We start from the raw sequence: 20,523 nt of genomic DNA, 5'->3' as shown, positions 1-20,523 counted from the left end.
GCCTGGGTAACAGAGTGACACTTTGTCTCAAAAAAACAAAAAATGGGAAAGGCCTGAGTTTGCAATCACTAAGGCTCGGTCAGGGAGTATGTTTAAAGAGCTCACAGCGAATCACTCAATTCTGTCCACACCTCAAAATTTTCCTGGAATATATGTTTAATAAAACACCAGCCCTGCATGCCTAGCCATGGCAAAGCACAGCCTCCAAAGGATAAGAAAAGCTCTTTGAGTAAATGCAGCATCCTAAAGTGATGACCTTCGAAACAAGGCCATTCGCCTGCTGCCAAGTCCTGTCCTTCCAGGATCAGCTGTCACAGGCCGGATGTTAACAGTCACGTTCTCAGACCCCTGCCTCTGCATCTATCTCCCGGTTCACCAGCAAACACTTCCGTGAGAAACCACCCAGGTGCAGGAGGGACGCTACTGCTCGGCAGGTGTTTCTCTCCTGTGCTATCAACCTGGGGAAAATGGAGAAAACCTGCTCTGGGGGTTGGGAGGGTGGGGTGTTTGGAGCAGCTGCTCCTCTGCAGTGCCTTTCAAAAGCCCTATCAAGAGCCTGAGGCAAAAGGAAAGCTGCGTATCCTGTACACTGAGCAAATATCCTCCCATATTTTGAACCGGGTGGGAAGTTAATAAAAGCCTGCAATCAAGAAACACGGCTGCGAAGCCCCACTGCCCCAGCATTTGCACATCATGGCAGCCCTCAGAAATGATCAATCCCATTGCACGGGAACATGGGCTTTCGAAACAAACAGCAGCCTGTTTTTATTTAAAGTCGTGATCCCTTGCTTATCACAGGTTCTTCCAAAATCAAATTATGATTGAGTCAAATCAAACTGGAAAATACTGCAAATATTGTTCAGTCACCAAGTTTGTGGGCACTCCCTTACATTTTGCACCCATGAAAATGCCTCCTCCACCTCCCCCTCCTCCAGACCAGGCTCCCTGGAGTGGGGTGTTTAGTGTATTTCCAGAGTGCTGGCAGTTGGCTCTTCCGTCAGAAGCCCACGGTAACAGTGACACCAGCCTGCACTGTGAAAGGGCTTGCTATGTGCAGTGCCCTGAGCCAAGCGTTCCACAGACACGATCTCATTTGAACCCCGTAGCAGCCCTGGAAGGAGGCATTAGATGTGCCCCACTTTGCAGGTGGGGAACCGAGTTGTCCTGGGGAGTCGGTGCCAAGATATGGGCCCAGGACGCGACCTTGTGACTCCTGGCCCCGTGCTCCTCGGCTCCCACCCCACTGCTGCTTGACAGTCATTTTAATCACTACCTGGGCTGCGGCGAACAATGCCAGGCTCTGATAGATCCTGCTGTCTCATTTCTCAACCTAGTTTCCCTTAACTGATATTTCATGGCTATTGTTAATGTGCATTTTTCACGGAGTAATTTCCACAGCCCGAACTTGTAACACATCCCAATGACAAACGTCCGTGGTTCCGAAGCCCCCATCAGTGGCAATGTCACCCTCGCTGCTGCCTTGACGCCTTCCGACAGCCCATTCAGTTTTATGATCGCCCCGTCCCCGTGATCACTACTGAACCTTTAAGAATCCAGACGCATTTCAAGTTTAATTGAATAAAATTCTTTGTATAATAAATTCCACATGAATGCTACATAAATCAGTGCCCGGAAGGGTTTGTGGCTCATCCCTCCCCTCTGGCGGGGCCTGGGAATCTTCTGGCGATACTGACACAAGCTGGAACAAATGCATCTTTGCAGTCAGTCCAGCTAGGGGAGGATGGTGCAGTTTTAACTTGCCTTGGCCTATTGGTTGAGAGTCCTCTCTGAGAGCCCTCCTGGAAGATAGTGCTGAAGTCCGAGGCAGGGACAGGCAGCTTTCGGAGGCCTAGAAATTCTGGGGACGTCCCTCGTGTTCTCTCATTCCACAGAATAAGAAACTTCTCAAGCCGTACTTTGTCACCTGGAATGTACACATATTCACGAATTTGCATCCGATCGTAGGAAGTCCATGGAACCTCTGGGCAGGAACCCCTGTTCTAAGAGAACCAGTGCAACCCTCTTCAGAAGTTATGGCGGGATTCCCAAATCCACCTTCAGCAGCCTGTTTCAGGGTCAGATAGCCCCAGCCTGGAAATGTGAGAAGGAGCACTCGGGGCCAGCTGGGAGAGGCTGCTGGGTGACCTTTGATGCTTGCAGGGTTGTGGGATGCAGAGAAGGGCTGCTGAACAGCCGGCTTGGGCATTGGCCCCAGGCAGGCTCAGGTTCGAGGCTGGCTCTGTCACCTCCTATCTTGGTGACTGGGCAAATCACTCCATCTCTTTCAGTCTTGCTCCTCCATCTGTCTTAGAAGAGTGATACTGCCCCTGCAAAATGTGAGCTGTGGTTACAGTTGTTTGCTATTGTTATTACTATTTGAATTCAGATTCAACTTTGCCACTTCCAGCATCTCTTTAAGCAAATGGTTTAACCACTCAAAGCCTCTTTAATAACTGGGAATAATTATACCAACTTCCAAGAGTTCAGAAATAAATCCACAGGCCCCACACATGATATAGCAGCTCTAAAAAATAGCAGTTGTTGTTCAACCATATTTGACCCTTTTTAAAGCATGTGAAGCTGAGAATGGCCTGGCAGCCTCTCTGGTCCCTCAGCCTTGCCGAGTGGGTTGGGGAGACAGGTGGCTTCCAGAGGTGACCAGGCACAGTCAGACCAGCCCCTGTGCCTATGTGGCTCCAGCAACACAGGTCCGAAGTGAAAGGCAGAGGAACTTGCAAGACCATGAGGGCTGAATGCAGCCCCGGACATCACTGTCCCATTTTATAAATGAGGAAACTGAGGCCTGGAGAGGAGAACTTTTTTTTTTTTGAGACAAGTCTCGCCCTGTTGCCCAGGCTGGAGTGCCGTGGTGCAAACTCGACTCACTGCAACCTCCACCTCCTGGGTTCAAGCAATTCTCCTGCCTCAGCCACCTGAAGAGCTAGGATTACAGACATGCACCACCATGCCTGGCTAATTTTTTTTGTATTTTTAGTAGAGATGGGATTTTTCACCCCGTTGGCCAGGCTAGTCTCAATCTCCTGACCTCATGATCCGCCTGCCTCGGCCTCCCAAAGTGCTGAGATTACAGGCATGAGCCACAGTGGCCGGCTACCACCAGAGCTTTTTAAACCATCTCATTGTAGCTAACCTTGGAGAGCACCTTCCTTGCACGCTTGCCATATATTCCCCACAACAGCCCTGCCAAGTGGACATTAGTACCTTTGCGCCATAGACTCAGAAACAGAGGTGCAGGGAGACAGCACCTCGGAAGAGGCCGAACTTGGATTTGAACTCAGATCTGTCTCCAGCATGCTCCCTGTGGCAGCAGCAAAGCCAAGACAAGGACCCTGGTCTTCAGGTTCCCCTGGGGTGGCCACCCTGGCACAGGTGGCAGTGAGGGTGTGACTGGCAATCAAGTAGTACAGGGCTTCTTCTCAGGGGAAGCGAAGGGAGTGCCAAAAACCTGGGAGGAGCTGGATGCAGTGGCTCCTTGCTTGTAATCCTAACACTTTGGGAGGCCAAGGCAGGAGGATCACTTGAGGCCAGGCGTTTGAGATCAGCCTAGGCAACATAGTGAGACCCTGTTTCTTGGAGAAAAAAAAAAAGCCCAGGAGTGATGTATGCACCTGTAGTCCCAGCTACTCGAGACTGAGGTGGGAGGATCACTTGAACCCAGGAGTTCATGGCTGCAGTGAGCTATGATCGTGCCACTGCACTCCAGCCTGGGCAATAAAGCAAGACCTTGCCTCAAAAACAAACCCCCGGGAGGAACCTCGTTGCCACAGCTACAAGTGCCCTCTCCAAGGAAGGGTGAGTATCAAGTGCCAATTCAAACTGGCATAGGGCACAGGCACCCTGGAGAATGGAATGCATGAGTGGCATGAAAGTGTCTAATGACTCAGGACCTGGGGTGGGGGCAAGGTGACCTCTTTCCCCTGCCCCTCACCACCGAAATGCCTCCCAGTGCAAGCTCCCAAGTCACCAGTCCTTCAGCCCTCATCACTGGCCATCTGCAGTGCCCATGGCCCTCCCCAGTCAGCAGGTGCCTTTATTTACAATCACCTTGGAAGGGTCGAGCAGACATATGTTGCTAAGGGTCGTTTATTCTTGTTTATAAAATTTATGGCTTCACCTCGATTACACACTGTCAAAACAGAAAGGATTGGGCCCAAAGTCTCTTGCCGCATGACTGCCTCAGACGTGCGTACATCTGTTAACTCTGTGGGAGCTGTAGCAGGAAATAAGCTTCACTATAACTCAAAAGCTCGCTATCCCGCCACGAGGTGTGAGCGGCAGGCCTTGAGAAAAGACATCCAGGCGTGTACGTGGGGAGGGAGGAGGTAGGGTCTGTGAGTGGCCGTGCCAGGTGGCCTCAGGACCCTGCCCTGGCCCAGCCAGGGACTCTCTCAAGGTGCTTTGACTGGGGAGTGGAAGAGAAAGAACTCATTTCTATGGCCCTCAGGGGTCCAGCTGCAGAATCCCAGCAGCTGGAAAGAATTCTGAGCCTATGGCTTTCCACCTGCCGACTTCAGCAGGGAGAGAGAAATGTTGACTCACTCTCTCACTGTTGCGGGGAGTGGAGATCAGTACGAACTTTCAGTTGGGCAATTTGGCAATGTGCACAAAAGTCCTAGAGATGTGTGTATCTTACAGTCCTGCAATTCTGTGTCTGAGATTTTTTTCTGAAGGAAATAGACACATTGGTGGAGCTGCAAGAGCATTTGTTTGCCATTTTGTTTTTGATTTTTGTTTTTTTTTTCAGTGCAGGAAATAGACACACTGGTGAAACTGCAAGAGTTGTTTTTTTTTTTTTTCAGTGCAGAAAAATGCAGCTCATTACAGTGAAAAATTGGAAACCAATGTCCAACAATCAGGAGTTGGATAATTAAATAAGCAAAATGTTAACAATAAGGAACTGTAAGAAATACCATAAAACCATGAAAATGATGGTGTCTATGTATTTACTACTATGAAAAAGCATTCAGCATTCACTATTATTAAGCGAAAAAAAGAAACCTTAATTACAAAATGTTACATATAGAATGATCCAAATCCTAAACAGAAATATACATGTGTTTATATACCATAGAAAAATGCATGTGTTACTCGTACGTATCTCTCAGTGGTGGGAAGATGGGTGGTTTTCATGTTCGTTTTCATTTTGTCTGGATTTTCTAATTTTTCTACATGAATTGGGCTGAATTTGACAAAGGCTTTCTGTGTAATACACATGAATGAAGAAAAGAAACTGACAAGTGGTTTCTCTGCCTGTAAATAAATCATCTACCTCCCGCAGGATGGTTGGAGACAAGAGAAGCCCCTTGGAGGGTGATACCCCCTACCACATTCCAGCCGCCTCATGTAGGGAGGGTGTCCTCCAGTAGCCAAAGCCACCAGGCCCCCCGACCCGCCACAAAGTCTGGAAGCCTGGAGAATGTGCACCGTGTTCCCTGTGGGAGGCAGCTGACTGTGCAGAGTCCAGTCTGCATGTAGAAGCCTGGCTTCCGTTCTAGGGCAGCAGAGGAGGGAAGAAAAATGAACCTGGTCCCACTGAGCTGCCCCTGGGGGATCACTGCATCAGCTTTCCCCACGCCATTGAGATGTTGGCATCTCTCTTCCTCCTCTGTTGGTTGCTGCATCTTTATCTTGTAGAGGGGCTGAAAGTAGACAAAGAACTTCCATGTTTGTGATCTCATAGAGATTTTCATCCTGGATTATCACCGAAACTTTTCCTGAATAAGCGGCACCCCAATAGGTAGCGTGATGATCCCAGTGTGCCAGTCAGCAAGTGGCAAAACCCACCTCAATCCCAGCCTTTGGTGTCAAAATCCAGTTTCCTTTCTTTTCTGTTCTGCTGAGAGCAGGGAAGGGCTTATCCCAGGGGTGGGAAAGAAATGCCAATTCCAAGTGATTGCCTGGCAGGCTGTGCTGGGTCCAGATTCAACAGGGAGGGGGTTGGGAATCCATTACTAATGCCTGTCATGGCCTCTGGGAGAGGTAGTGGGGCAAGTGGCCTGCATTTGACATTTCTGGATTCCTAGGGCAGAGCCCTTACAGATCTCAAAGGTGTGAGGACTTCAGAGGTCTCCAGGCTGCTTGAGAGTAGTCAGGCTGTCCCTCTCAACCAGCCCCCAAAGCAAAAGGAGCTCTCCCATCCCCACAGCTCCCCAAGGAAACTAGCTAGCAGGAGAGGGATTTCTCAGAGCTTTCAGGCGACACATCAGGGTCACTGATCTCCGAGAACCAAATACTTATAAATCTGACTAATTAATTAGTCAGCCCTGACAAGCTCACCACCATAACTCAGAATCTGTAATTACATTTCACATTAAAGCACGAAAAGTTAAGATTAAAGCCAGTGAGAAATGGCGTGACATCCTGCACCCCGACACCATCCCCCATCTAGGGACCGAAGCTCTGGAAACCACCTCCCTTTGATTGCATTGTTCCCTGGGGTTCTGTTCCCAGCTGTGTGACAAACCAGTTCCAGCTCCCCTCCCCTGAGGTGGCTGCAAGCATTTTGTACAGGGGAGATTTTTAGGTTTACAATTGAAAGTGCCCTGTAGGCAACGACCACCTAGAACACACCTGTAGTGGAACCAAGTCAGATTTACTGTCTTGTTGCAACAAGGGAGCATACGCACCATGGGGAACCGTGGGGCGCCCCAGGAAGAGGGTGTGTGGAAGGACTTCTGTAGCATTTTGGCGTGTGTTGGTGGTTTCGGGGAGGGTTCAAGGAAGTGTGGCTGCTCTGTGGGTTGGCTGCTGTCAGGAAGCAGGGCTATTTCTGTGATTGCATATTTTAATAAACCTTACCTAGAAGGAAGGAGGAATAAATATGGGTAAAACTGTAATTGAATATACCAGAGGGTCAGGCAGGCATAGCCCCCAGCCTTGGGGAGCGAGCATCAGCTTGGGTACCCTACTGTGCATGCATGCGTGTGCATATGTGTGCGTGTGCACACGTACCCAGGATGTGTTCGAGTTCTCAGTTGGGAAGTAACTCAACGCTCCCTGCATGTATGACCTCATTTGATCTTAGCAACCGGGGAAGAGTGATCATCCCCATTTTGCTGGCCTGGAGAGATGAGGCGACTTGCTCCAGGTCCTGATGAGAAAGTGGCCGAGGCTAGATTCGAATTCTAGAATTCTGGAGTCTGAATCCTGATCACTGCCCTGGGGCCAGAATGGGTAGATGCCTCTTGTGGATATTTGCTATTTGGGGACCCACCATCCAATTGCTTCGATTTCTTTTTGAGGATTTACTTCTTCCCATGGGGCACAATCTCCACGGGGCTCTTCATTTGTCTCATTTTCAATACACCAGATGTTATCTTATTGGTTTCTCGTTTGGTGTCTGTCTGTCTCAAAATCACTGAATCCGGCTGGGTGTGGTGGCTCACACCTGTAATCCCAGCACTTTGGGAGGCTGAGGCAAGAGGATTGCTTGAGGCCAGGAGTTCGACACCAGCCTGAGCAACACTGCAAAACTCTGTCTTTACAAAAAATACAAAAATTAGCTGGGCGCAGTGGCACACACCTGTAGTCCTAGCCACTTGGGAGGCTGAAGTGGAAGAATCATCTGAGCCCAGGAGGTAGAGGTTGCAGTGAGTGGAGATCGCACCATGTCGCCAGCTTGGGCAAAGGAATGAGCCCCAGTCTCAAAAACAACTAAGTGAGACTGAATCCCATTGCCTAGAACAGGTGCCCAAGAATATTTATTGAAATGAATGTAAAAGAATGAATAACATCAGTGCCTTGCCCAGCCTACTTCAATCCCCGAATTTTCTCTGAATTGCCCTAAAGACCCCTGCGTGCACTGAGTGAGGATGGGTTACTGGCTGGAGCTGGTTCATTCACACACGGCATCTTGAAGAGACCCGGCTTCAGGCTTGACTGCCCAGGCCCCCTGAACTGCCCTGGCTGCTGTTCTGCTTGTGGCCTGGGCTTCCAGCCCTCAATATCCGCCAATACATTTCTTTTCTTTTCTTGTATTGTTTTTGAGATGGAGTCTCGCTCTGTCACCATGCTGGAATGCAGAGGCGTGATCTTGGCTCACTGCAACTTCCACCTCCTAGGTTCAAGCTATTCTCTTGCCTCAGCCTCCTGAGTAGCTGGGACTACAGGCGTGCGCCATCACACCTAGCTAATTTTTGTATTTTTAGTTGACCAGGATTGTCTCTATCTCTTGACCTTGTGATCTGCCTGCCTCAGTCTCCCAAGTGCTGGGATTACAGGCATGAGCCACTGCACCTGGGCCAATACTTTTCTCAGTGAGGCAGAGCTGGCTTCTGTTGTCTTTGCAGATGGATACCACTTCTGATGGCAGTTTGGTGAGGCGGACAGTTTCCAGCCACCCAGCTTTGGAGTTGGAACACCTGTTGGGAAGAGCTACCCAGCCTATTTACCAGGGGACCCTGTGATCAGAATCCAGGAGGGGAGACTGAGGAACTCTGGCCCCTGCTGCAGAGGCACTGGTGCATTCACTGTGGCTACTAGGAGGTTTGAGACACTCCAAACACCACCAAATGGAACCTGTTCCCAGACGCAGCTGACGAACCATGTCTGGAGTGGGCACCGATGCTGTCCCACTTGCTTCTTGGCCTTAGCTGGCAGGGAGACAGGCTGCAACCTGTTGGGATGTGAATGATGAGCTAAGGAAGTGGTGGAGTCCCTGACATTCCCCCAGCCTCCCTCTACCCAGTGAGCATCTAAAGGGTGGGGTGCAGGGCAGTCGGCCCTTTGCTCAGCACACCTTTCAGCCCTGCCTTTCAGCTCTGTACCTGGGACCAGCTGTTACTCTGCAGCCTCGGGGAGACCAGGACTATAGGGTCCTGAATGAGTCTTTTAAAATGCTGTGGGAATTCACTGGCAAAGTGGGTGTGTCTGTCAGTTTCCAGCAGCCCTGTCGAGGGTAAGTGGGACAGGGATAAGCAGTGGAGGCAGCGGGCTCCAGCTAAGGGACAGAACAGTCCTTGAGGCTTGGCTCAAGCTGAGCCTTTTGCCTAGGTCCTCCCACCCCTCTTTTGCCTGCTCAAACCAAGTGAAGGCTCTGGAGTGTGGGAGACCAGGGTTTGGATCCTGGCTCTGCCACTTAACTGACTTGGGCCTTGGGCACGGGAACGGATAGCTCCTGACCTCAGCTTTCCCCACTTGGGTGGGCATCAGAATAGCAGGGCCCTAGACGCCAGGGACGGTGATCACAGGATGTGGCTACACACCTCCTCCTTGAATAAGTTATAACTCTTTCCCCACCAGAGAGTGAGCCGTGTGGGGCAGGGACAGTGTCCACTGTATGCAGGGCTGTAATTCAGCACCCAGCCTGGGGCACAGGAGGCCCTCTGGGTCTGTTTGTTGGCTGAGTCTGAACTCCCTAGCAGTCTGGCTTCCTGAGCAGGGCCCGGCTCATCTGGCACCATCTGCAGTGGTGACAAAGCCACCCAGACGTCACACGAAGCCCCACGTGGGGTATATTCCTTCCCTGGACGGTGTCCCTGGTGGGATGGGAGCAGGTCAGGGGAGTCAGTGGGACCGGCCCTTCTGGGAAACAGGAGGCTTCTGCCTGGCCTTTGACAATCAGGAAAGGCAGGTGAGTGAGTAAGGTCACCTTTCTGGTCGAAGGCTTGGGCTTACATCCCAGTTCCTCAGATCCTGGCTGTGAGTCCCTGGGTAGGTCAATCCACCTCACCTGTAAGCAGGAGAGAGCACTGCCCCTTCACAGGCAGGAGGAAGTGGGTAACAGATGGAAAACAGTCTTATTGACTGGGATCCACTGACCAAGTTTATTTCTCAAAATTGTCCATGACAGGCCAAGATCACCTTACAGCCAACCAGCGTTACAGAGAAATACAGAGGCTGCTCGGGGTTTCTGTGTTTAAAGGCTCTGATGACCAGGGGCTCTCATGGCTGTCACCATGTGTGGCAGACCTGGTGGCACCCAAGGGTCCCAATGTGTCCAGGCACAAGGAGATGGCCTCATGGAGTATGTGGGCTGGTGGGGTCTGGGGCCTTGGGCTATGGTGGGGGATGCAGAGACTGAGGGGCGACTAGCCCACAGTTGCCACACAGAAGCTTTTTCTGGCTTTGTCGGGTGGCAGTGGCTTGGTTTTGACGGTTATTAAGCGTCTCTGCTGGAGCTGTACTTGCACATTGCCAGGGCAGTTCTTCTGAAACACCCAGAGGCCTGCTCATCCTCTGCCTCATGAAGGAGCCCTGCCCCCCACCCCACTTCACAAGATATATCAGGCTCCCACACCTCTAGAAATTCCAGTCGACACCCATTTTCACCAGCACCCCATCTTCCCTCTCTCTCACCCCCACTGTCCACCTGTGGCAGCAATGTGGGCTGGGCATTGTCCGTCCACCGCCTGCTGGTGGCTTTATAAGGCCGTGTGTCCCTCTGGTGTCCACGTTTGCAGAATGAGAACTCTGTATCTGGGAAGGGCCGCAGGGACCATACTCCAGGTCACTCTGTCATTATTGCTGGGGGCAGAAGTACCAGCTCACTCGGTCTTTAATGACCAGAGCTGTGGGCAGCTGCTTCCCAAGCACACTCTGCAGTCTGAGGCCCCCTTGAGCCCTCCAAGACAGAGGCCGAGGGCCCTCGGGATGCTGCTGACAACTCAGGTAGCCCATCGTGTATGTGCCTTGGGTATACCACTAGGCTGGCTCTGAGATGGCTTCTCCAGCCCTCCTCACGGTACCCTCTCTGGATATGACCTAGTTTTTCCTGTATCCTTTTTTTTTTTGAGACAATCTCGCTCTGATGTGCAGGCTAGAGTGTAGTGGCACAATCTCAGCTCACTGCAACCTTCTGCTGCCCAGGTTCAAGTGATTCTCCTGCCTCAGCCTCCCAAGGAGCTGGGATTACAGATGCCTGCCATCACTCCTGGCTAATTTTTGTGTTTTTAGTGGAGATGAGGTTTTGCCATGTTGGCCAGGCTGGCTTGAACTCCTAATCTCAAGTCGTCCATCTGCCTTAGCCTCCCAAAGTGCTGGGATCACAGGCGTGAGCCACTGAACCCAGCCTCCTGCATCCTTTTTAAAGTGTGGTTCCTGGAGAGAAACAAAGGATTGATTCCAGGTAGGGTGTGAGTCCCAGAGAAAAGAATAGGACCCTTACTACCTTCACTCTAGACAATCTCCCTCAATTAATACAACCCAATACCATTAGGGCCTCTGCTGAGTCCTGCTGTATTACCAGCCCACTGACCCCATGCTGAGCTACTCCCCTGGAGCGTCTGCATGAGGCTGGTTTCTGGCCCCGGGTGACAGGTCCATGGATTATTCCAGTGAAACATCATCTTGTCTGACTCCATCCGTCGCTCTACGCTGTGGAGACTGTGGCTCCAGTGTCTGACACATCTGCGGTTCCCTGGGAGGAGTGGCTGCACGACAAACCACATGTACACGCAGACCCTCTGGATTTCCCGAGGCCTCAACAGTAGCGTTTAAGGTTTTCAATTTGCCAACACTTTTTAAATCTGGAGATTTCACAGACATTGGATTTGTAGCTTCTTTTGAAAGGTGGGGAGGCTGGCCACATGGAACCTAGCCCCGACAGGGCAGCCAGTGCCGGGGCTGAGTAGCGGTGGCCGTGTCCTGTGATGCCCAAGTTCAAATCCCAGTTTGACCTCTTCCAAGCATGTGACAAATCTGTCTGGTTTCAAAATCTGCCCTAGTTTCCTGGGGCTGACGGAACAAAGCACTGTAAACTCGGGGCTTAAGCAACGACATTCACTCTCTCACGGTTCTAGAGGCTGAAGTCTGGAATGAAGGGTTGACAGGGCTGGTCCCTCTCCAGGCTGTGAAGGAGGATATTCCAATCCTCTCTCCTGGCTGCGGGCGATGGCTGGCCATCCCTGTGTTCATTGGCCTGAAGCTTCCTCACTCCAGCCTCTGCCTCTGCCTTCACTTGGCCGGTTCCCCTCTTCCTGTAAGGACTCCAGTCACATCGGCTTAGGGGACCACCCTCCTCCTGTATGACCTCATTTGAACTAGTTACATCGGCAACAACCCTATTTCCAAATAAGGTCATGTTCTGAGGTCCTGGGGGTTAGGATGCATCTTTTTTGGGACAGAATTCAACCCATACACCATCTTTAGGATGGGATTAGTATGATCTGAGCTATTGAGAGAATTTGGTGACATAATCCAAGAAACGTGGCTGGCACCTGAGTAAATGTTAATTATGACTATTATTATTTCGACTGCACTTCTGAGACAACACATAAGCCAGGAAATGGCAAACCTGTTTAGCTTCCCAGGTGCACACCCATGGACTGCTGAAAGCACATCAAGACACGGTGCGGCAATCAATTAGCAATGTCTGCCATGCATGAGGAGGGAGCGATGACATGAGCTCCAAATGTTTTCGGTCTTTGAATAAGCAATTCTCCTTTTCACCCTCTCACCCTAGGAGATTATTTAGGATCTGTGAGCGTGTGGCAGTCCCTGGCACGAAGAATCGCCTCCTGCCACACTTGCTCTGGAAGACAGCAGTAGTGGGTTGAATGGTGCCCCGCTGAAAAATCCATCCAAGTCATAACCTCAGAACCTGTGTATGGGACCTTATTTGGAAATAGGTCCTTGTAGATGTAATTCAGGTAAGGATCACAAGACGAGATCATCTTGGGTCAGGGTGGACCCTAATTCAAGGACAAGTCCTTCTAAGAGAAGGAGAAACAGGAAGCCATAGAGGGAAGGCCATATGGGGACAGAGGGAGAGATGAGAATGATACAGCCTTAGCCAACTTGCAGGGGCCACCAGAAGCTAGAAGAGATGGGCAGGCTTCTCCCCAGACCCTGCAGAGGGAGTGCTGCCTGTGGCCGTCTCGATTCCAGACTTCTGGTCCCAGAACTGTGGGAGGAGGACACATTTCTGCTGTTTTAAGCCACCCAGCTTGTTGGGATTTGTTGCAGCAGCCACAGGAAACAAATATAGGAGCCACTGGAATTTTTTAAGAACAGCAATGGGAGTTACCTTCTGACCTGAAACTCCACCCCACCTGGCCTCAGGGCTACAGAAGAAAGGGGGAGACTGCATTGATTGGGAACCTATAATTTGCCAGGTGCTTAACAGATGTGACATCCTTTAATCCTCATGGCAGGTAGGAACTACTATCCACTCCTTTACAGCTGAGGAAAGGCAATCTCCGAGAAGTGAAATGCTGCCTATCCTCAAGTCACTGAAGGTGGGCGTGGTGATCAGAGTGCAAGTCCTGGTCCAAGGTCAAGGCCTGTGCCCTTGACCACTAGTCCACACTGCCCTTGTCACCGGCCTGGGTCACTGCCTGGCCTTCTGCGGCCTCTTTGGGAACTGCTGTGTCCACAGCCACTGCTGCCTGCAGGATCCTGGCTTGTCTCATCAGAGGTGACCAGACGAGCAAGGGGACCCTAGCTGAGGTCACTCAGCTGCAGGCAGGCAGGCAAGGCTGGAACGTGGTCTGAGGGATGCAGCAGTGGCAGCCTGGCCAAGGCCCGGGGAGCACAAGGCTGTGTAACTGCAAGGCTGGTGGCTCAGAGGCAGTCCACGGGGATGCAGGAGCCAGAGACACACAGAGAAGGGCTCACGCGGCCGAAGAGGAGGAGAGGACCACCTCAGCTCCTGCCCACCGCACCTCCTGCGTGGGTCCCAGAGCCGCTGTCATACCTCCTTGCCACCTGCTCTGGCTCTGAGCTGGCCTGCTCACTTCTGCTCTTTGCAACGCCACAAGTTCTGGCTACAACACACAAGTTCTGGCGACAACATTCTTTTTGTAAAAGAACTTGTCCCTCTCCAGCGTTAGGAAGGTTAGTTTAGGATTCTGTGTGAGGGGCAGTGCTGGAAGTGCTAGAATGACTTCACAACAGCTTCCCTTTCACGTGCCCACAGCCTGAAGGCCAAAGACACTGGGTTTCCATAACACTGATGTTTTTAAATAACCCTGTGCCACTCAGACAAGTGTCTTCCTTTACTCAATGGCCACTCCCATGGCCCTATAAAAGCCAGATTTAGAGGCATCTAGAGAAGGCAGCCTGACTGGTAGGTAACCCTGCACATAGCGGGCCTGGTGCAGTGACTTATGCCTGCAATCCCTGAACTTTGGGAGGCCGAGGCAGGGGATTGCTTGAGCCCAGGAGTTTGAGACTGGCCTGGGCAATATGGCAAAACCCTGTCTCTACGAAAGTACCAAAAAAATATATATATATATCTGGTTGTGGTGATGCACACCTGTGGTCCCAGCTGCCCAGGAGGCTGAGGTGAAAGGATTGCTTGAGCCTGGGAGGCAGAGGCTGTAGTAAGCTGAGACTGCGCCACTGCATTCCAGCAGAGCGAGACCTTGTCTCAAAAAACAAACAAAAACCAAAACCCCCACCCTGCACATACATCTAGGCGGACTCAGTGCCTGGGAAAGTCAAGGAGCAGAGGCCTTTGGCAGCAGAGTGAACGCTTTCAGCTTCCTCCACAGGCTTCTCTGGGGTCAAGGAGGCAGGGCACACCTTCAGAGGCTTGTCATTGCTGGTGGGCTGGCTCCAGCAGGGTGGCTCTCTCGGCGGAAGACCTATAAGCTGATACAGACCCCATCCCAGTATGCCCAAGCCTTTCAGTCTTCTTATGGCTCAGAAAAGACCTGGACTATCGGGGTAAGAAAAGCACGATGGAGCTGCAATTGCTGGTCCCCAGGCTGGGGAGCTGCAGCCCCACAGTGCCTAACGGAAGCTTGGGAAGAGCCAGGGCGTGGGTGCCAGGGAGCTGGCACCAGGGTCTGAGCAAAGCCCAGCAGAGACTCCTGGGATGTCCTGCTAATGTCAGCCGAAGAGCCTTGCAAGCAGTTTCAAAAACAATCTCCAGAGGGGATGTCAATTCAGTCCCTGGAACAAAATAATGACAGTTATCACAACCATGAGTCACCGATGGCTCACAGATGGCACAGGCTGGGGCTTTTCATTCAGGTCATCTCTTGTTCACAGCAAGGCTGCATGGTGGGTGATGTTATCCCCGTTTCATGGAAGGGGAAACTTCCCACCAGCCTCCCAGCTAGTGGACAGCAGAGCTGGGGCTTGCACTCAGCTGCAGGGTGCTTCAAGGCTCTTGCTCGCTTTAACGCCCTCAGAGGACCTGCACTCACTGGGGCTGGGGAGCACATGCTCTCAACAGTGTAGCTGTTAGGATGACTGCCGTGAGGCAAAGGATGCCATTCTGACTCCGTGCTCCAAATATGAATGCCTAGGTTGCTGTGCAGCTTTTTTTTTTTTTTTGAGACAGTCTCATTCTGTGTCCCAGGCTGGAGTGAAGTGGCACCATCTCAGCTCACTGCAACCTCTACCCGCCAAATTCAAGTGATTCTCCTGCCTCAACCTCCCAAGTAGCTGGGACTTCAGGTGTACAACACCATGCCTGGCTGATTTTTGTATTTTTAGTAGACCAAGGTTAGCCACGTTGGCCAAGCTGATCTGGAACTCCTGATCTTGTGATCTGCCCGTCTCGACCTCCCAAAGTATTGGGATTACAGGCGTGAGCCACTGCACCCAGCCATGCAGCTTCTTCTGAATCATAGTCCAAGTGATTATGTGTGTGGTATGGGGGGGGGGGGGCGGCGCACATTGAGATGCCCTGGGGCCATGTAAGCCTGGCCACCCCTTGGCTGGATCCTGGCTGAAACGCGCTTTGCTTCTGTTCCGTGCCACTGGAACGCCTCCTCAGATGCGGTAGCGTGGACGAGGGAATGTGACTTTCCTCGGATCGTGCCGAAGTTCAACAGATAACTGTTCTCCATCCAGCATCTCCTCACCTTGCTGGGATCATCATCGGCAGCAGGAGCCATTCTGGAAGCTTAATCCAAGCCCGATCTCCAGGGTCAGGGGCAGCCCTGTTTTCTTAAAGTGAAAGGTAAGGAAATGTGGAAGAGGACTAACAGATGTGTATTTGGTGCCGGTGCTGCACTGGGTGCATTTTATATGTAACTGCATTTAATCCTCACACGCCCTGGAAAGGACATCAGGATTCCTGTGTCGGATAAGGAAATGAACACACAGGGAGGCTGTCCTCCACATGCGGCAGGAAGTGGCGGGATGGGGTGTGCACACGTCTCTGTGGTTCCAGAGCCCACGCTCTGCTTCTTGGAAAACGACACTGAAGGAACCACTTCCACAGTTCTCCAGGCACTCTGGTCAATTTGAAAAGTTTCCAGGAGACAAGCCTGAGACCCAAGAGAGCCCTGGATCTGCTCATCAGCCGAGCTTGGTGAGAACCCAGCTGTCCATTCCCTGTGGCTTTCAGCAGTGCTGGGGCTAAGGAGGCTCTGCTGCTGTCAGAACACCGGGGAGGCCAGTGCTTCTCAAACTCTGCTCCAGCTAAATATTCTTAGGCACTTGCGAGTTCTGTCAGCATATTACATTTCCATTTAAATAATTTAAAAACCCACTTATTTTTCCTGGTTATAAAGACACACTTTCTCTTAGCAGTGATAACTTTTAAGTAAAAGCCAAAATGTCACAGAATGAAGCTTTAGTTTTTAGGTGGGTGTGCCTCACACTGGAGGCTGGCGACGTGTTTTTTGGGGAGGGGAGTGTTTGTTTTTTCTTTTAGTTGCATGAATGCTCCTTGTGAGGGTGCCTTCATGCACGAATTCCTCTTGGTGTTGAGACATCTGACTTCCAGAGAGGGCACAAGCCTCTGGAGGCTTCTTTCCTGACTGGATCCCCACAAGCTGAGTTTGTGCTCTGATCCTCAGGGGGCTTCCCAGGCCAGGGGAGCAGTGAGAAGCCACTGGGACATCACAGCTGCCAAGGGTCAGGGCAGAGGCACCAAGGTGGGGCAAATACCTGGCAGGTCTGGCGCAGGCTCCTGGAGCAGGGCTTTCTGCCAAGGAAACCTGGGCTGGGGAATGCAATGAGAAGGGCTGTGTTTTCTGCAGGGTGACAGCAAGTGTGATCCTCACTAAGGGAATGAAGCCCGGCACACCCAGAAGTAGCTGTAAAATTTCACTCCCGACACTTATCTGGGTTTGTTCAACATACATTTATCACTTTTGAAAGCTACTATTGGCTGGGCATGGTGGTTCAGGCCTGTAATCCTAGGACTTTGGGAGGCCGAGGTAGGTGGATCACTTGAGCACACGAGTTTGAAACCTGCCTGGGAAACATGGGAAAACCCAGTCTCAAAAAGAAAATAATATTACTGTGTAAAACGTGGACTGCAAAGATATACACCCAACCCACAGGATGGGCCCACAGAGGGTGCTTATCTGAAATGTGTTACTTCTTGAAACACAATTGTTCTGGATTCTGGCTGGGGAGACGAGGGCATGTGCTCTGCGCTCCTCCACATCTTCCATCCACTGTGAAGGCCTACATGCTCCCTGAGCCCAGACCCCAATCCGGAACCACCCAGGCACATGGTGGAATGAAAATGTGGCCATCGTATGCGAAGTACCAATTTAATAAAGCCTCTGATCACATCTCCATCCATAAGTTAGTTACAAAAACAAAACATCCTACAACTTTTTAGAGCCATCAAGAGCCATCAAGGTGTCAGTGAACACCAGTTACAAAAGGAGATTCAGTGTTTCAGATAGTGCAATATTTCCAGCTGCTGAAAAGAAAAAATTAAATGAAATTACAAACTACCCCTCCTTGTCAAAAATCCACATAGGTAAAGTTGATATTGGTGCTTATAAACCACTCTCTCCCTAGTCCCTCGCTGGCTCTGACCTTCAGATAATAAAAATGAGGACAGGGTCCACCTTCTCTGTGCAGGCTGACAGTTTGGGGTCCCAGCATGTATGCACAAACCTGCCCAGCATGTGCACAGACGTTCAGAAACCTTCAGAGGAACTAAGCGTTTGAAGAAAGTGGCAAGTCCACAAAATTAAGAGGTTACTAACACATCTTAAATAATATGTATGCATTCCTGTCTTTAAATTCCTTTCCGTGTTTCCATCAAAGTAGAGCACACCCTGTGCTGACCAAAGCCCACGGTCCTGACCTGGGTGGGACACCAGGATGCAGCCGAAACCCTCTGAAGGACTGTGGGGACGGGTGGCCCCTGCTCTGCTGCCACCAGGACAGCTCTTGTTGGAAAATGTTTTGCAGCTTTGAAGAGAGCAGAGGAGGGACTGGGCCTTCCTGGTTTTGAATCCAGCATCAATCTCGGTGGTGCAGGTGCAGGAGCAGGAGCAGGAGCAGGAGCAGGAGCAGGAGCATGAGGTGGGAGAGGTGGGTGGCTGTCAACACACACCACAACAGGGCCTCTGCCTCAGCTCCCTGGATCTAGAGTAGAGTTCTAACAGTGGTAAAGAATAAGGGCAGAGGAACACAATGGGTTGGAAAAGAAATGAAGTTTAAAAAAAGAAAAAACCAACCCAGAGGGTGTGAGCCTGTCAGTGCAGCGGGCCTCCAGGTTCCCTGTGCTGAGGAAGGATGGGTGGCGAGACCCAAGTTTCTTGGGATTTTGCCATCTCTGGAGTTAAGCCACCGTCCAGACGGGGTGGCTACCTTAGGTTAGTATTTGTTTCATTTAGATAACAAGTGGGGCAAACAAGCAGGGTCAAAGGCAGCTGTCCTCCACGGGACTAGCAGGCTTTGGGTAACAGCCAGCACGTTCTGGAAATGGGGCTGCTGCTAAGGACCAGTGGTTTTCTTCTCCCAAACCAAGATGCCAGTGTGAATGCATAGGACAGGATCAGGCCCGGGAAGGCTCCCTGGCAGCTCGGCCCGCTGAGGATGCAGGAAGCAGGAGGACCATGGTGTGGAGCATGTGGCTTCAAGGCGGGAGCAGCGCCTTGGACTCACAGTGCTCCTTGGCATCCCTAGCTGGCACCTGCGCTTCCCTGGGCAGCAGATGGGCCTGGCTGTCTGGGAAGAGGCCTTGTGGACGGCATGGAGGCAGAGATTTTGTCGGGTGCATAGAGGCTTGGCGAGGCCTTACCTGAGTAAGATATTTCAGAAACGGAAGGAGAATCTCACGTGCAGAAGGGTTTGTACACTCAGACCCATGTTGTGAAAACCACTCTGGACTCCTGGAATTCCTGGGACTTGTCATACACAGCTCACTCAGAAGGCTAAGGAAAGACAGACTCCCACAAAGCTCACACTGACAAAAAGAAGGCCCTCTGGCACCACCAGGAAGCTGTGTGGGTGGAACCTGGAGGTTTATGTTCTGCAGCCCTGGGCCGTGGGCATCACCTGGAGAATGCTGTGTGGAATTATTGTGGGTCTAAAGTTCTTGAGGCCACAGGGAAGTCTCATGGCTATAGAGAGGGTCTGGGGACCAACGGCACCTGGCATGTTGATCACACTCCCAGGGGCCATGCTGCGTTTGGGAGCTGAAAGTCCTTAGCCCAGGAGCCCTGGAGGCAGGGCCAGGGCGGGAGCTAGGAGAGTTCAAAGCCTGTGTTCATGCTGATGGCGTAGCGCAGCTTCTCGCGGAGGACGCTCTTCTTGCTGTAGTTGGGCAGCTTGAGCAGATTGAAGCAGGTGGAGGAGGTGGGCAGGCGGCCGCCTGGCTCCCGCTTGCGGATGGTGAAGAAACCCCGGAGGACACTGCCCAGGGTATCCCCGGTATCCTGAAGGCACATATCATGGCCTTGGGTTGGGAAGCGCCTAGCTTGGGAGCCCAGGCAGGTGCCAAGGCCGACAGCCCAGGGAGAGGGCCTGGCCAGTCCCTGGATGCTGGGTAGAGTGCAGAGCGCTGCCCTGGCACCACAAGCCGAGGTCAAGCCCCAGACTCAAGATGACTGGCCTTAAGAGGCTGAGTCCAGAGAAGCAACCCCTACTCCTTGGGGCCTGCACAGAGAATTCCTGCACTAAGCAAGCTCTTGGGAATGGGCCTTCTGGTTAACAGCTAATTATTGCTTAACCAACTGTCAAAGAGTAGAATGCTGTAAAGCTCCGTCACATACCAAAACATTTCTGAATGCACTCCTTCCCTCCTCACCAGGGCTGTGGCCTGTGGCAGACTATGACTTGAGCCAGCTTTCCCTTAAGCATGGAAGCCGAGGACTGTGGAACTATCTGCATGAGGAAGCATTAGGTGCTCACACTGCATCACGTGAGGCAGCTACACCCAGAGGCAGCCACTGGATTTTTATGGGAAGTAGAACTCTCATGTGAGCCCCCAGTGGGCCAGGCTCAGGACACACAGAGCTTGGTAACCCTGAAAAGATTCCTTCTCCTTTGGCCGACGAGGAAATGAAGCAGCGTGCCTGGACATGCACAGCCTGCTGGGGTAGGAGCAGCATTCGAGCCTGTGCCTGTCTGCCTCCTGAACCCACTTTCAACTTCTCTCACACTGCCTCTGATCTGGAGCCCTGGTGAGGCCAGACGCCACTAAAAACAGCACGTACCCACCCCCACTCCAGGTAGGAGGAAGGAAAGAGAAGGGGACCGCCGAGAGAGGGCTAAGTCCATGGGCGCTCTCCCTGGGTGGCTGGTTCTCCTGCCATGAGAACTATGGGGCCCTCCACACTTGGCTCTGAGGGGCCCAGCTGCCTGCCTTGCCAAGACGTGGGATAGGTGAGGGCCCCACACGGTGGGCAC

The 20,523-nt window shown here is 51.8% G+C and overlaps 1 protein-coding gene across 30 annotated transcripts in view; it reads right to left on the bottom strand.

The window, feature by feature from the left end:
* Positions 1-9,761: 9,761 nt before the first annotated feature.
* Positions 9,762-20,523, bottom strand: part of UBE3B (ubiquitin protein ligase E3B) — a 65,491-nt gene continuing 54,729 nt past the window's right edge. For 24 of the 30 annotated variants that reach the window (XR_013522099.1, XM_054238828.2, XM_035257524.3 and 21 more), the window contains one exon: positions 17,410-19,550. Coding sequence is in view for 21 of the 30 variants with exons in the window: in XM_054238828.2 (XP_054094803.1) it covers positions 19,359-19,550 (192 nt within the window). In the remaining 9 variants the exon portion in view is untranslated. Of the gene's footprint in view, positions 14,857-17,409; positions 19,999-20,523 lie in introns of those variants that run through there. The other 6 variants (XM_017976363.4, XM_078337227.1, XM_078337226.1 and 3 more) reach the window with 3 other exon arrangements.

Source organism: Callithrix jacchus, chromosome 9, assembly GCF_049354715.1.
Source record: "Callithrix jacchus isolate 240 chromosome 9, calJac240_pri, whole genome shotgun sequence".
NCBI classification, from domain to species: domain Eukaryota; kingdom Metazoa; phylum Chordata; class Mammalia; order Primates; family Cebidae; genus Callithrix; species Callithrix jacchus.
The sequence above is the reverse complement of the archived record's forward strand: the minus strand, read 5'-3'. Positions and strand labels throughout refer to the sequence as shown.